Source organism: Trichechus manatus, unplaced genomic scaffold (assembly GCF_000243295.1).
Source record: "Trichechus manatus latirostris isolate Lorelei unplaced genomic scaffold, TriManLat1.0 scaffold00020, whole genome shotgun sequence".
In the NCBI taxonomy this organism is placed as follows: Eukaryota; Metazoa; Chordata; class Mammalia; order Sirenia; family Trichechidae; genus Trichechus; species Trichechus manatus.
The window spans coordinates 13230650-13246007 of record NW_004443956.1 but is presented as its reverse complement, the minus strand read 5'-3'; the positions used below and the strand labels follow the sequence as shown (position 1 = coordinate 13246007).

General features: G+C 41.8%; 1 protein-coding gene across 3 annotated transcripts in view; it reads left to right on the top strand.

Moving 5' to 3' along the window:
• The window catches only part of PRKAG2 (protein kinase AMP-activated non-catalytic subunit gamma 2), a 405892-nt gene extending 397638 nt beyond the window's left edge, over positions 1 to 8254 (top strand). For all 3 annotated transcript variants that reach the window (XM_023727952.1, XM_023727953.1, XM_004372778.2), the window contains 3 exons: positions 1201 to 1347; positions 4985 to 5078; positions 7683 to 8254. In XM_023727952.1, the coding sequence (XP_023583720.1) occupies positions 1201 to 1347; positions 4985 to 5078; positions 7683 to 7714 (273 nt within the window). In that variant the 3' untranslated portion in view covers positions 7715 to 8254. The remainder of the gene's footprint in view (positions 1 to 1200; positions 1348 to 4984; positions 5079 to 7682) is intronic.
• The last annotated feature ends 7104 nt before the right edge of the window (positions 8255 to 15358 follow it).

Here is a 15358-nt window from a genome sequence, read left to right as displayed (position 1 = left end):
AGGATCTAGTCAGAATTCCATAGACTCCCCATAGTAATTGTACTTTAAATATTCATTGATTGGACAGCGTTACTGTTATGATTACGTTAGTAGCATTTCCTAATTCTGTCTTTTCAGTATATTTACATTTTATCCGCACGGCAGCATGTGCCTGTATTTCAAAGAGCCGTGTTTCTCTGTGTGGGGCATTGTTTATCGAGCCCTGGGCAGTGTGCCCAGAGGGTGCATAGCTTAGTGGGTGCACGCAGGAATCCACGGCGCTTGGCACATGCATCCTGCTGCCCGCTGACCGGGGCCACTGCCCTAGAAGGCAGCACCGTTTATTAAATAGAGTTATGTAACATTCTTCTGTGTTTGAGTCCTTGGCTTAAATCTACTCCGTTTATGGTTGGTGCTACATTTTCCTATTTGATGATTTTTTTTTCCATTCATTTTAAACGACTTCCTTAAAATAGAGTCTTACGCTATTTCTAAGAAAGAGGATTGATACTGTGATAGCCTCAGATGTGCACACCATTTTCTGCCACAGTATTGACCCCAACATGAAACATTCTTTTGTAGCTGCCACAAACCCTTTTGGTTCCTCCTATTCTGTTTAACATAATAATAGACACCAAAAGACATTTATTGGAATTTTGATTGAGTGGGACCTTGAGAAGCCATTTAGATCCATGGCACTTGTCAGGCCTCTTCTTCCTCTGTGATTACATGATGCCGGATGGGTCCCCAGTGCGTCCCAGCAAAAGCTTTGCCCCCTGGGTGGTCCTAGGATTCAGGGAGAGTCCATCGGCACAGGTTCCCCAGCCCTGTGGCACTTATCATGCTGTGTATTAAATGTTAGCCCACCTCTCAGAAAAGTTTATTCATTCAGGCTATGAACACTAAGGGGCAAGAATGGGGGAACAAACCTTTGGTGGCCCTGCAATCAAAAGGTAATAATGTTGCATCACAATTAAGGCATACCATATCATACAGAATCTTTAATTATTATGGATAATGCTATGAAATAACAGTGTTAGTGACATGCTATACGCTGAAAAGAGAACTTTTGATGGTAATAATTTAAGAGAACTGATGGTGGTAATAAGTTCAGATAAACATGAAGGTTTTTTTAAAGCAGGTTGCCTTAAACTTACTGATTTTGGTCACTAATGTGAATTGAAATGACAGGATATAATTCATCCCGTTGCTTTATTACAGAATCTTGCTGCTGAAAAAACATACAATAACCTAGATATCACCGTGACCCAGGCCCTGCAGCACCGGTCACAGTATTTTGAAGGTGTCGTGAAGTGCAATAAGCTGGAAACACTGGAGACCATCGTGGACAGGATAGTGAGGGCTGAGGTGAGGCGGCGTTATCAGGTTCCTTCCTCCTCCCCCTTCCTCCTTCCTTCTTGTTTGTTAGTTTTTAAGTCATGTTGCAAAAAATACTAAATCGTGAGCAGTGCCTTGCGAAACGCCCAGGGAGGCAGCCCCGGAGGTCAGTCTGCACTTGTGTCTCCCTGTGCCAGAGCAGGGCGCACTGCTTGGCACGTAGCAGGTGGTCGGTGAGTGTTGATGAATTGAATTTATGAGGCCTGATGCCATAGTTGTGTGTTCAGTAAACTGGTAACATACTCCCATGGGTTAAAAAATACATACTTGAAAACAAGAGTTGTCTCTAGAGCTTCAAGTTCCGTTAGGCCATTTGTGAATTCAAAATTTAAAATGTATAGTATATATGATTTTAACAAAGTGAATGATAGATCAGTAAAATGCATTCTGATACTTATTTAAAAATTGAAGTAATTTTGTCTCTTCCCACCAGTGTCTCTGTCTCTTTTTTTGATTAGATAAATAGTAAATGATCTATAACTGTCAGTTTCCTAACCGTTAGCGCTCTTACACTTTACTGCTTGTAAAAATAAAACAAACCAACCCGTTGCTGTCAAGTCCATTCTGACTCATGGCAACGCTGTGTGCTACAGAGTATAACTGCTCCATAGGATTTTCTTGGCTGTAATCTTTACAGAAGCAGATCGCCAGGCCTTTCTTCTGTGGTGCTGCTGGGTAGGTTTGAACTGCCAACCTTTAGGTTAGTAGAGCGTAAACTCTGCGCCACCCAGGGACCATGGCTGCTCATAGGATTTTCAAAATGTTTTGTATGACATCCTAACTAAAAGATGAGATAGATCATTTTACAGCTTATCTAATTCAGTACGCCCTTCCCCAGAATTCCTTTTCATCATTGTCAGACAAGGACAAGAACAACATCTTGTTTAACACTCTTTAGGACTGAGAGATGTAACTTGGTTCCTCTGAAACAGCCCTTCGTTAGGCAAAATAAATGAATAATCATGCATCTGCTTTGATTTTTTTTGCATTACAAATGCAAGAATTCAGTCCAAGAAGAAAAGTACCTGATTATTTTTTTAGGCTAAGAGGCAACCTTAATTTGTTTCTCAAAGTTGCATGTGAAGTTGTTTATGTTGCATCAAAAACACAGCTGTCCCTTTCAAGAGCCATCATTATGAGAAACCCCTCTGACCGTCATTTTATTATTGTATGTTCAGGAATTCCACCCTAGTCTGTCCTCATCTGCATTAATTCCCCCAGCTTCACCCCTTATGATTTTTAATGTTTCATTAGAATTTCAGTATGAAGTGTTTTCTGTTTCTGCTTGGATTTAACATCCGGAGTCACTACTTATTTACCAGAGGGTTTTACTGACTTAGGCATATGTCTTAACTTTTTATTAAAATCCTAAGAATTATGTGCCTTTTGAAGATCATAAGCAGAAATGGATAATGCATTCCTCCCTAACTGTTTATCTAGGACAGTGAACAGCACATGATGGAATCCTTTGTAACTATTGAAAGTCATGTTATAGAAAAATATTTGTTGATACGGAAAAACATTCACAATATATGGCTAAGAGAAGAAGCCAGTTGCTATACACAGTATGAGTCTTTCTCTTGACACACATTAACACAGCATAGGCAGGGAACCGAGACTGTTCACACCAAAACGTTGGCAGTGGCTGTTGGGGGACGGAGTGGTGGTAGGTGTCAGGGTGCCAGTGCTTGTCTGTTTCCTGAGCATTCTCACCTGAGCATGAAGTACTCATAGGTAAAGTGTTTAAAGAAATTACTCCATTGATAAAATATTTGTGATTAGAGCAAATTGGCTTGTCCTTTAAGTTCATTTGGTGAGCAGTAGAAGTATCACTGTGATATGAAACAGGTCACTGAGGAAAGGAAAGATGTAATTAAGCCGTTTTCTAAAGTCGTCTATTTTAACTTTGTCTTCATTAAAATAATTTCTTTCACCAGATGCTCCTCACTAGGAAACAAAAAGAAATTTTTTAAGTTTAACATAGTTTGTTAGGAAAAGGATATACAGTACCAGTAATGATTCAGTTTTGATTACATAACCTAAAATATAGTATTAACTTTTAGGTTATACTAAAGACTCAGTAACAGTTGAAAAGAAAATACTTTGGGTAGTCATTTCTGTCTGGTACAGCTACTTAATGGTCTGGGTGAGATGGGTTTCCCTCAACTTTCAGTAGTTCAAAAGATAGTTATTTAATTATAGACCTGAATTTTAACAGTAAAATTTGTCTAGTATGGAACGTAAAGTGTTTTCTGATCCTAGATGTAACACATCATTTTAATCTATAGCTATATTTACTAAATAATTGTGTCGTGTTATATCACAGGATTACTGAAGAACTTCAACTTAACACTTTTTAGACAAGCTTTTAAAAGAAAGTTGTTGGCTGACATGAGAAAGATAACCAAATGACAGTTTTTTTGTTTGTTTTTTGTTTTACCTAAAGCAAGGGCAATATTATTAGAGGAAAAAAATATAAAAGCAAAATTACTTCCTTTCTTTTGATCTCTTTCCTCTGTTCACCACTCTATCGGGTGGGTCTGACTGTTCAAGAGGAGAGGCTCTCTAAGGTAACAGAATAGAGGTGCTATTTTCCCACTCCACTCCTTGTGGTAAGGGTGCTTTGTTATAAGTAATCCCTGAGAACATTATTCAGTCATTTAAAAAAATATTCTAGAGTAAAAAAAATGGAAATGAGCGTAATCTATTTTACTTTATTTTAGTTCATTTATCCTCTGTGCGGTATTATTATATATGAACTTGGTAGAGGAAAGATATAAAAAGCCATCTAAAAGCAGGGACCCTATACTTAAAATTTCAGTGGTCATTCCCCATGTTAAACAAGTATCTTCTAGGTATTAGAAACTGAAGTGCAACTTTAAAAAAATTAAAATTGTTATGTTTAAGAGAATAATATAGCTACATTGTAATTGGTGTTTTGAGTTCCTCCATATATTAATATTTTGAAATTTGAAAACTTCTTAGCAGGAACATACCTGCCTAATTTTTCTTAGACGTTCAAGCATATCAGCGTTATATTTTAGCACCAATAAAAAAAAGAAAAATCCCGTTGCCATCGAGTCGATTTCAACTCATAATGACCCTATAGGACAGGGTAGGACGGCCCCGTAGCGTTGCCAAGGAACGGCTGATGGATTTGAACTGCCGAGCTTTTTTGATTAGCAGCCGTAGCGCGCTGTAGCTCTTACAACCCCCGCGCCACTAGGGCTCCTGGTGCAGTCACGGCTCTGCTGCAGTCACTCTCTCGCTGTTCTACATCAGTGAAGAAGCTGGGTTCTCACAGGTGGTAGTGATTCCTTTAGGGTGGGTATTTTTAGGTTAAAGGTTAATTATAAACTAGTCTTAGCTGGGTTTGATTTCGTTCTGAACTAAAGAAAAACAATACCTTAATATGTACATACTTTATATTACATTAGAGCCAAAGACCTTTATATGGTTCCACACACTAGTAGTTTATTCTCATTTGTGGAGTATATTCATTGTAGAGTACATGCCTGCCTAACTTTTTCCCTTCTCTCATACCTATTTTTAAACTTTCTTTTTAATCGGAGCGTTCACACATGATCTCCTTTGCTCTTGTTTGCAGGTTCATCGGCTGGTGGTAGTCAATGAAGCAGATAGCATTGTGGGTATTATCTCCCTGTCCGACATCCTCCAAGCCCTGATACTCACACCAGCAGGTACCAATGGTGATTTCTGACCTTTCTGCTAAGTTTGTAGGACTAGAAAGGTGTAGAAGAATAGGGCACAGCAACTCCATGTTTCGTACACATCCACTTACACATTGAAGCTTTACGGGCGTTAATTTATAAACCAGTTTACATCATGTTCATATTAGTTCTGAAGTTTTAATTTTCTGTTTGTGTGGGAAAAGTTTATCAAAAGTATTCTGACTTAGGAGCATCGTGTATTCAGAAGCCCAGCAGTGCCTAAATGATCTGGGGTATATTGCCATTTTCATCAGAACCTTTTCTGTTAAAAAGTAAAGATCTCTTCACTTTTGCTTTATCTAGGCCTACTAACTGGAAACCCTAGAGGGGAAATCCTTTGAGTTTTACCTGTTGAAACCTCCATCTGTCCTTACCAGTGTTTTGTGTGTATAAAACACATTACCAGAACACAGACTTTTCCCCATTACTATTATCTGGAAATTACATGAACTGCCAAACAGGGCTGGTGGCTAAAACCATTTTCTGCCAGGATCTCAAACACTAAGCTTGCGGAGACGGAGGGAGGGTGCTTTAGAAAAGAAGAGGTGGTGGTTTTCTTGTATCACAGATGTAAAGATAAGCGGCAAGGAGCATGAGGGGTCTTCAGATCACCAGCCCTCCCTTTCTCTCTTCTCCCCACTCCTCCTTCCTCCTCCTCCACCCCCAGTCAAACACAAACAATCCATCTTTGGTGGGCCACATAGATTCAAGACCCTTTGCCACTGAGTCGATTACAATTCATGACCCTGTGTGCTACAGAGCACAACTGCTCTGTAGGGTTTTCTTGGCTGTGACCTTTATGGAACCAGATCACCAGGCTTGTGTTCTGCCTTGCTGCTGGGTGGGTTCGAACCACCAACCTTTAGGGTTAGTCAAACACAAATCACTTGCACCACCCAGGGACCTCTAGACCTAAGACAGAGATGTGAAAATAAGTGAGATACACTATGAACTGAAGAATTTTTAAGTTCAATTATGTATATATTACGGTATTTTTGTCTTTAGTTCAGAAAGCAATCAAACTCAGCTAAGAGTAGTTTATAATTAGTCTTTAACCTCCAAATACCCACCCTGAAGGAATCCCTACCACCTGTGAGAACATATCTTATTCACTAATGTAGAATAGCAAGAGAGTGATTGCAGCAGAGCCGTAATTTTTCAATGTGGTCCTCAGACCGGCAGCACAGGGCCCCCTGGGAACATGTTAGAAATGTCGATTCCAGGCCCACTTACTGAGTCAGAAACCATAGGGATGGGGCCTAGTGCAGTTATATTTTCAAGTTTCCGGTTAAAGATCCTAAAGTCATGATAAAACATAAAACCAAACCTGTTGCCATCGAGTCAATTCCGACTCATAGCGACCCTATAGAACAGAATAGAACTGCCCCATAGGGTTTCCAAGGAGCTGCTGGTGGATTCAGACTGCCGACCTTTTGGTTAGCAGCCATAAGCTCACTGTAGCTCTTAACTGCTGTCTTTACAAAATATCATGAAATAACTAAATGAATGGAGGATTGTTCATAGCATTCTTTGTAATAACCTAAAACTGGAAATAACCCAAATGTCTTTCAGCAAAAGAATGGATAAGCTGTGTTACAGTCATTCAGTGGAATACTGTACACCCTTGAAAGTGAGCAGATACAACCATGTCCCACAGTGGGTGCCTCGCGCAGAAAGAACACTGAGCATAGGGAGCCCGGCTAACCCATACAGTGTCATTACACTTTATAAACTTCCAAACGGGCAAAACTATACAGCACCTTCGTTCACATAATGAAAAAGGCCTCTTCTCTGGGCGATGCGTCCCACGGGTACACAATGTGGCACCTTCAGAAAAACATCCCTTTTCCTATCACGAGGCACACGGTTTGGCCAGCAGAGCCAGGCTGGATGTCAGCTCCCATCTGTCCCTTTGTCAGGATTCCTTGTGCATTGCAAACTCAGAGTAATCAAGTCATTTATTCTCTCGAGGATATGATGTCTCAATTTAATTTCCATCCAGGTTTGATATTCCAAAATTTTAATTCATAACAGCTCTGCTGCCCATGCTGCCACAGGGAGGCAGTCTCTCTCCCTTTTTCTTATAGATATTTAATCTCTTTCAAAGGTCTGGTGTCTTTTAGTGTCTGATGAGAAAGTAGGAGAAAAGCTGCTGTGGTGTGAAAAATAGTAGCTTTCTGCCAACCCATTGAAAGACCCTTGTGTGCAAATATTCTTAAGCATGTTATAATCTTCTTTTTTTTTTTACATTTTTGTAAGTATGAACGACGAAAATACTTTGCACCTTCACTAAAACATACATGCCTATCTCTTTTTCAGATTTTTAGCAACAACCCTTTTTTCCTAATTAGATCACATATTTAGAATTCCAGTGTGTAATAGGAATTAACAGTGAGCTGCTTTGATGAGGGGCTGCCCCCTCTCCAACTCCTCCCTCTCCTGCAGCCCTGAGCATCCTCTTTAGGTACCACTGGGTGTGGTTAGAAAACCCCGAGTGTAGAGACTCACTGCTTTTATCGTGGAGCACATATGTGTCTGCAGCACACCCAAGTATTTGTTTTTCATGCCTGACAGGTGCCAAACAGAAGGAAACAGAGGCCGAGTGACGCTGTGAGTGCATGCCCTCGAGGAGAACTTGAACAGCGCTCTGGGTCATGTTTTACCTCTCGAACACTGACCACAATAGAAGAGAGTAGAATGGTTAAGAATGTATATCAGGGTTTAGTGATGCATCTTTTTTTTTCCAGTGATGTTGAAACTCAGCATAAAAAAGAAAGATTTTATGTGCTTGAAGATTCAGGCCTGCATTAAAAGACTATTTCCAGACCTTAGTCTGAGATTTCAAATGCTGTCTGTCATAAAAGTGCACTGTGTCCGGAAGTCTTATTTTCCATTTCAAAGGGTCTGCTGGTGTGCAGCAGGTCATGTGACATAAGGTGAGCGTGTGGCATATTCAGATCATAGTGCCTTATGTCAGAACACAGCAATATGTCATCACAGCTGGGACGCACTGGTGGGCCATCTGCTGGGCAGTGGACGTCTGAACCTCTTACCAAATCAGCTTGTTCTCATTCGATTTGTCCAAAAGTTGTCATTTGAATATAAGTAATTACTTTAAAACTTTAATGGTGGTTTTATGTTTAAATGTAAAACGAGACTGCTTTTAAAACAGCTTTATTTATTTTTACTTTCATGGCAATTTTTATACCTCTTCTGGTGGGTAGACTTCACCGTATCCATTAATAAACTATTGATTGTTATTTTAAAAGGACAAATTTCTCATTATTTAACTTTGCATCTGGAAAGGACATGATTTCTAAAATTGGCACTGGTAGGTTGTAAGCGTTAGCGTTTCTGGAAGCGTGTGTGGAGACCAACTGCTGTGCGGGCAAGGGCGGCCCGTCAGAGGATGTGGGGGCAGAAAGGCATCTGTTTTTTCTTGTGTATTGAAGTGTAAAATCATGATGTTTGTACGACCGCTGACGCGATTTTTTTTGTAAATTTTGTTGTGGCGCATACAGTATTGTCATACAGTCAAAGAGAAACAAAAGGGGTCCTAATGTAAGTGCTTCTGAAAATGTTGACACTGTATATATGAGTATCATTTGGTTTTTTGGTTGTTGGTTTTTTTTTTTTTTCTTTTTTGGCAAATTGAAATTAAAATAAATCCTACTGTCTATCATTTTGTTAAAGACGTTCTTTAAAATACCACATATTTCATTGCATTTTAATTAAAAATCTACCTGCGATTTTCCACTTAGATATTTCTCTCCAGTTAAAGGAGAATATGAATTCTTGTATCTTTCCCATCATTAGGAAAAAACCTTAATGATTTGATTTATAAACTGTATATCTCCATTATTATATATGAACATATTTTAAATTGCCACATAAATTTTCTTGTGCTAAGAGGTCAATTTTTTCATTTCCTAGTAGGACAAATATGAGAGAGAGCAAGCACATGCATACGTTCTTCCCATTGAAGCAACTGGTTATTTAGGCCAGTAGGTATATTTAGGGGAAAGGAAAAAAGTCACAAAGCTGCCAAAACAGCACAGTTTTGTTTTTGCTTTTTTTATTGTTGTAAAAATAAAACAACAGTTTTAAAACTCAAATAATCTATTATTAATCTACTCCTTGCTTGTTTAATTATATCCACACACAAAGTGTATAGAAGACATAGTGTGTATTTTCTGCTTCAGAAAACAGTATTTGGGCTGCTTGAAAAAAAATGTATTAGCATTTTCTGGTCACATGAGGAACATGTATGTTCAGCAGGTCTAAGAGTTAGAATTTGTTCCTAGCAAGGGATAAAGACTTGGTTATGTTAAATGTGCTTCTCCGTGCCTTTCTAGGAATAAGGAAAAGTGGTACTTCAATAAGGCCAAGTCTAATAAAGCCCAAGGACTGGTAATTTGTTAGTGAAGTAAAGATTCAGAGGGAATGCATCTAAATGATTCTGCATGTGGAGACCCTTGGCTGTTGTGTCAGCCTTGTCACAGGAATGCTCCCCTGTGGGCAGCCTTTGTGGGCTCTGGGCTCCCGCACAGCTCCATGGGCCACACCTAGGGAGGGGTCTGGCCTCTGCACGAGCTTTCACCCCCACACTCCAGTGGAGCTGACAGGAAATTGCTGTGAGCGTCAGACAAGATGGTTACTTTGAAAGCAGAGTCCTATCAGGAACCACAAGGAAAATACCTGTGTCATCCATCCCAGAAATGGACCACGTCCATTCTGGTTTTTATTCTAATCTTTAAGGAAATTATAGTAGAAATTAATTGAACTGATAAAATTTCTTATAATGTTTTCTTAGAGAAGTGTTTACAGTCTTCTCTAACCCAGTGGTTCTCAACCAGAGGTGATTTTGCACCCCCAGGGGACATTTGGCAATGTCTGGAGACATTTTTGAGAGCGCTTCTGGCATCTGTGGGTGAAGGCCACGGATGCTGCTGAGCATTCTCCAATGCACACGTCAGCCCCCCACAACAAAGAATTGTACAGCCCAAAAGGTCAATAGTGCTGCTCTAAACAATTAGAATCTTACGGGTATTTTGGTTGCATTTGTTACTACCTAACTGAATTCACTTACCTTTGGAAGAAAAACTATGAGCAGGCAGCCATCCTGGGAAAGGGGACATTAGAAATAGTCCGCAGGTGAATTTCATAGTCCATAGCCATGAAATTGTCACAGTTTCCTTCCAAAGCATTTTCACCAAAAAAGCAACTTCTCTTTGCACAGAAACACTCAGGAGAAATTTCCTATCCATAGGGAAATACCTGGAAAGTAAATTTTCTTACTTGCATAAAGAAATCTAGAACAGGTTCCAAAATTATTCTTCACATAAAATTACCAGCCAAGTGGCCTAGTTATAAGTTTACAGTTAGAGCAGGCTTAAAATGCACTCACATAAAACCCCTAGGATTCCCTCTCAGTGAGGCCACGCAGCCCCTATCTGATTCCTTGGACTAAACACATCATGTTAAACTTGATCGTTAGCCGTCTGCCTAAGCCAGGGGATAGTAAAATTACGGTGGGGTTTCTATCACTTAGCTGTCAACGCTTGTCGAGGTTCCTTCCAGCAAGGAGATCGAGAAACCTCAGGTGCCTGATGCTCTCTGGACATCTCTGCTTTGAGTCCTAGTAACCTGTGCCTAAAAGGAGCTCACAGATCAGTCTGAAAAGTAGAGGGTCGTTGCATAGCACTCTGGTTTCTAGGGTTTGTTTTCCTCCCTGTAAAACCTGATTCAGAGTCACCTGAGGTGCTCATTAGGAGGCCCAGTCAGGGTCCATCCCAGATGGACAGTTAGCAAGCACACCCAAGTCTGAGAACCAAAGCCCTAAGGGACACCTCTTCCTAGTGTAACATTTGGGAAAGAGAATCAGCCTCATATCTGTTTCTACTTGGCACTGCCAGGCACTCCTCTGCACCCACACTCCCCGTGCTCCTGGCTATGCTGCCGCTGGGACCCCTACCAGGGGCAGAGTGGAGCAGGCTGCCACATATCACTACAGGATCCAGCTGGGGCCAGGGTCAGACCTAACTGGAGGGCCAGCTAAACTGTGAGAGAAAAACCTTAAACCCTACTACATGTTGACTATGTGTTGTTAGCTACCACAGAGTCGGCCTTCAACTCATGGCAACCCCATGTATAAACAGGATCTGACCATTGTGATCCATAGGGTTTTCATTGACCAATTTTCAGTAGATTGCCCGGCCTTTCTTCCTAGTCCGTCTTAGTCTAGAAGCTCCCCTGTAGTCTGTTCAGCATCACAGCAACATGCAACATCAGGAGGTGGCTGCATGAGGTGCACTGGCCGGGGATCCAACCTGGGTCTCCTGCATGGAAGGCGAGAATGAATGCTACCACTGAACCACCCCTGCCACATCACTACGTGTTACTTTCCCTGTTGTCAACCAAGGCCTCTGGGGAAGCACCTCCTAACTTGTTCTTTGTCAAAGCCCCCTCCCACCATGGTGTGGCCTGGCCAGGACCCCCTCAGCCCGAGCCTGCTTCCCCAGGCAGAGTGGGGCCCTGTTACCTGCTGGTGGGGACAGAAAGCAGGGCTTTGTCCAGAGTCTGCTGAGCACTCCTGTCCTCACAGCTCTCAGTTGTCTCTGGGTAACGATTAACTTGAGCACATGGTCCAAATGTGGGTTCTCAGAGATGCAGTCGCATCAGCCCAGAGACACATTAGGTTTGTCTGCTGTTGGTTTGCTTGTTTATTCACCATCGGGGTTCACGTAAAGCTCCAGATTTCTGCTTCCCATGAAATCCTACAGGCCAGGCCACACTGGGTCAACATTCCAGCAGCAGTGGCCTTGGGGCTTCGGGTAGCCCCTTAGGCAGACCACGTGCTGTTCCTTCCCACAGCCCCTGTCCACTTCCCTCACGTGAGCCTGAGAAATACTTTCCTAACCGCCTCCAATGCAAAACTACCTCTCTCACCTGAGTTTGTACATTAATAGTAATGGTTTAGCCCCTTTCCTTCATAGCTTAATAAAACAACAATCCAATTGAAATAAAGCCAAAAATTTGAATAGACCTTTCTCCAAAGAAGTTATACAAATGGCCAATAAGCACATGTATATTAGTTTTCTATTTATGCAATAATAAATTATCACCAGTTTAGTGGCTTAACACTAATTAATTTATAGTTCTTTAGGTCAGAATCCAACATGCGTCTCCTGAGACTAAAATCAAGTTGTCAGCAGGGCTGTGTTCCTTCCTGGAGGCTCTTGGGAGAATCCATTTCCTTGCCACTTCCCTTCTGTCTTCACATTTTCCTCTATGACTAAAGCTAGGCGAGGTTCTAGCTTTTAAATAATCCTGTGATTGGGTTGGACTCACCTGGATAATCTGGCATAAATGGTTAAGCACTTGGCTAACCAAAATGTTAGCAATTCGAACTCGTCGAGAGGTGCCTGGTGGCGCAGTGGTTAAGAGTTAGGCTGCTAACAAAAAGGTTGGCAGTTCGAATCCACCAGCTGCTCCTTGGAAACGGTATGGGGCAGTTCTACTCTGTCCTGTAGTGTCTCTGTGAGTCAGAATCAACTCGAAGGCACTGGGTTTTGTTTTGTTTTTGTTTTTTTGGTTTAGAGGTGTCTGGCAATCTACCTCCAAAAGGTCATAGCCATAAAAACTCTACAGAGTAGAGAGAGAAGCAAGATGGTGGCATAGCTGATCACACAATCATATCCCCCTCCAGCAATATCAGAAGTAGACAACTAAGAAGTGATGTAGCCAAAGATCTCGGAACCCCAGACACCAACTGAAGAGCTGGAGAACCAAAGGGAAAGCTGAATAAAGAGGAAAGTAGATAAGCATGGTGGGAAAGCAGAGTTTGGCAGAACATACACACTTGACTCAGCAGCCTGGCTTAACACAGACATCTTGGATGGAGTAAAAAGGTGCTTCCAAGCAGAGAGCTCAGGGAGGGATCAATGTGGAGAAAACAAACTGAGACAGAGAAACTAAGAAACCAGCCCAAAACAGAGCAACAAGGCAGGCAGGGTGCATATTGGGACTGGGAAGACCTGGAGAGAGTGGGGCTCAGGTGTAGCATATTAGAGTCCCGGGAACTCTAGGGAAGTGCTACCTGAGGAGAATGGTGCAGACTGAACTGTAGTAAATCTCAGGCAAGGAGCAGGAAGCCTGGTTCAAGTGCCAAAGGGAAGGGGTGCGTAGAAAGTGCAACAGTGCAGGTTTGTGCTCCCCTACCCTAGGGGAGTGAAACAAAGTGTAATAACCAGGAATCAGTCCTATAAACACATCACCTGGGGAGCCCATGTGTTGGAGATGGCTGGGGAGGCTCTTCAGCCCAGCCATCCATCAGAGGCTAGAGCAGCCATCTATGGCAGGAGACACCCATAGGCAGAGCTCCCCACTGGGAGCTGACTGGCCTAAGGTGGGAATTCCACCACGACATCCATGGCATGAACGCTGCCCAGGCAACCTAAGCTTGGCTCATCCCACCCCCCTGAGGCATGCCTGACACAACCTTATGTCATAAACTTGCCCACCCCAGTCCAACATTGCAAGAACAACTTCCTCAATGCTGTGGGCCCACCCACCCAAACTCAAACCCGCAGGAGCCTATGTTCTGCCCAGAAACCTGAAGAACCTGATTTGGACCATGATAGCATCCACGGCACATCCTTAAACAGACCCTGCAACAACAACCCCTAGACCAGCACAGAGGCTGAGACACCGTCCCTGGATCTGCGTGAAGACTGGGACACCATCCTTGGGTCTACATGGAGCACGGGACACTGTGCCCAGACATGCGCCACACCTGGAGTCTTATATGGCCAGTGCAGCACCTGTGGCATTACCTCTGACCTGAGCAAAGCCAGTGGCCTCACCATCAGCCCTGTGCAGTGCCTATGGCCCTCCCCTTAGTCCAGTGCAGCACCCTAGACTACACCCCTGGACTGGCACCTTACTAGCTAGCCTGCCCCAGTCTGGTGCAGCAGCCATGCTTAACCCCAGCCCAGCACAGCTGACACCCCCAACGCAAGCCCAATACCACAAACACACATCTCACCCTGATGCTGGAAGCACCCAGGCACAGAGAGGTGAGGTTGAAAAAGCACAGGCCAAAGCACCTGAGCAAGCTGTCCAGGAACAAGTATGGCTAGGATGGGAGACCCTGTGAACCCTGGGAAGAAGCAACGAGCAAGAAGAACAATGTAAAAACAAAGGGAAGATGCTAATCTCCTGATATTCTAAAGTAAAAACAAATAACTAAATAAATCTTAATATCCTGTAGGCAAAAGACAATTATAAAACATATGAAGAGACAGAAAAGTATGACAAAAACAAACCAAGTAAGGGGTCAGAAATAAGCCCTGAGGAAAAACAAACTATGGAGTTACCCAACAAAAATTTCAAAGCATTATACTAAGAATGCTCAAAGAGATAAAGGAAAACACAGAAAAAGATCTAAAGGAAATAAGAAAAACAATACAAGAACAAAACAAAAATTTCAATAAAGAGATAGAATTTTTTTTTTTTTAAGTTAGAAATACTGGAGCTTAAAACTAAAGTAACAGAGATGAACTACATCATGGAAGCACACAGAAGTAGAATTGAAATGATAGGAGAGAGGACCAGTGGACTTGAAGACAGGATCTTTGAGATTGCTCAGTCTGAAAAGCAAACAGAAAACAGAATGAAAAAAAAAATGAACTAAGCCTAAAGGATAGGTGGGATACCATTAAGAGGAAAAAATTATGTATTATGGGCGTTCCAGAGCAAAGCGAGGTAGGCTCATAAAGAATCTTCGAACAAACGGTGGCAGAAAACTTCCCAAACATCACAAAAGATGAAAAGTTTACCTATGCAAGAAGTGCAATAAACTCCATACAGGATGAATCCTAAAAGAAACTCACTGAGGCGTATCACAATCAAACACTTGAGATCCAAGGACAAACAGAAAATTTTTTTTTTCATTTTTTTTTTATTGTACTTTAGGTGAAGGTTTACATAACAAATAGTTTCTCATTAAACAGTCAGTACACATATTGTTTTATGACATTGGTTAACAACCCCACAACATGTCAACCCTCTCCCTTCTAGACATTTTTTTCTTTTTTTTTGGTGAAAATATACATAGCCAAAGATACACCATTTCAAAAATTTCTACATGCACAATTCGGTAACATCGATTACGTTCTTCCAGTTGTGCTGCTATTCTCACTTTAGATGAAGGTTTACAGAACAAAATTGTTTCTCATTAAACAGTTAGT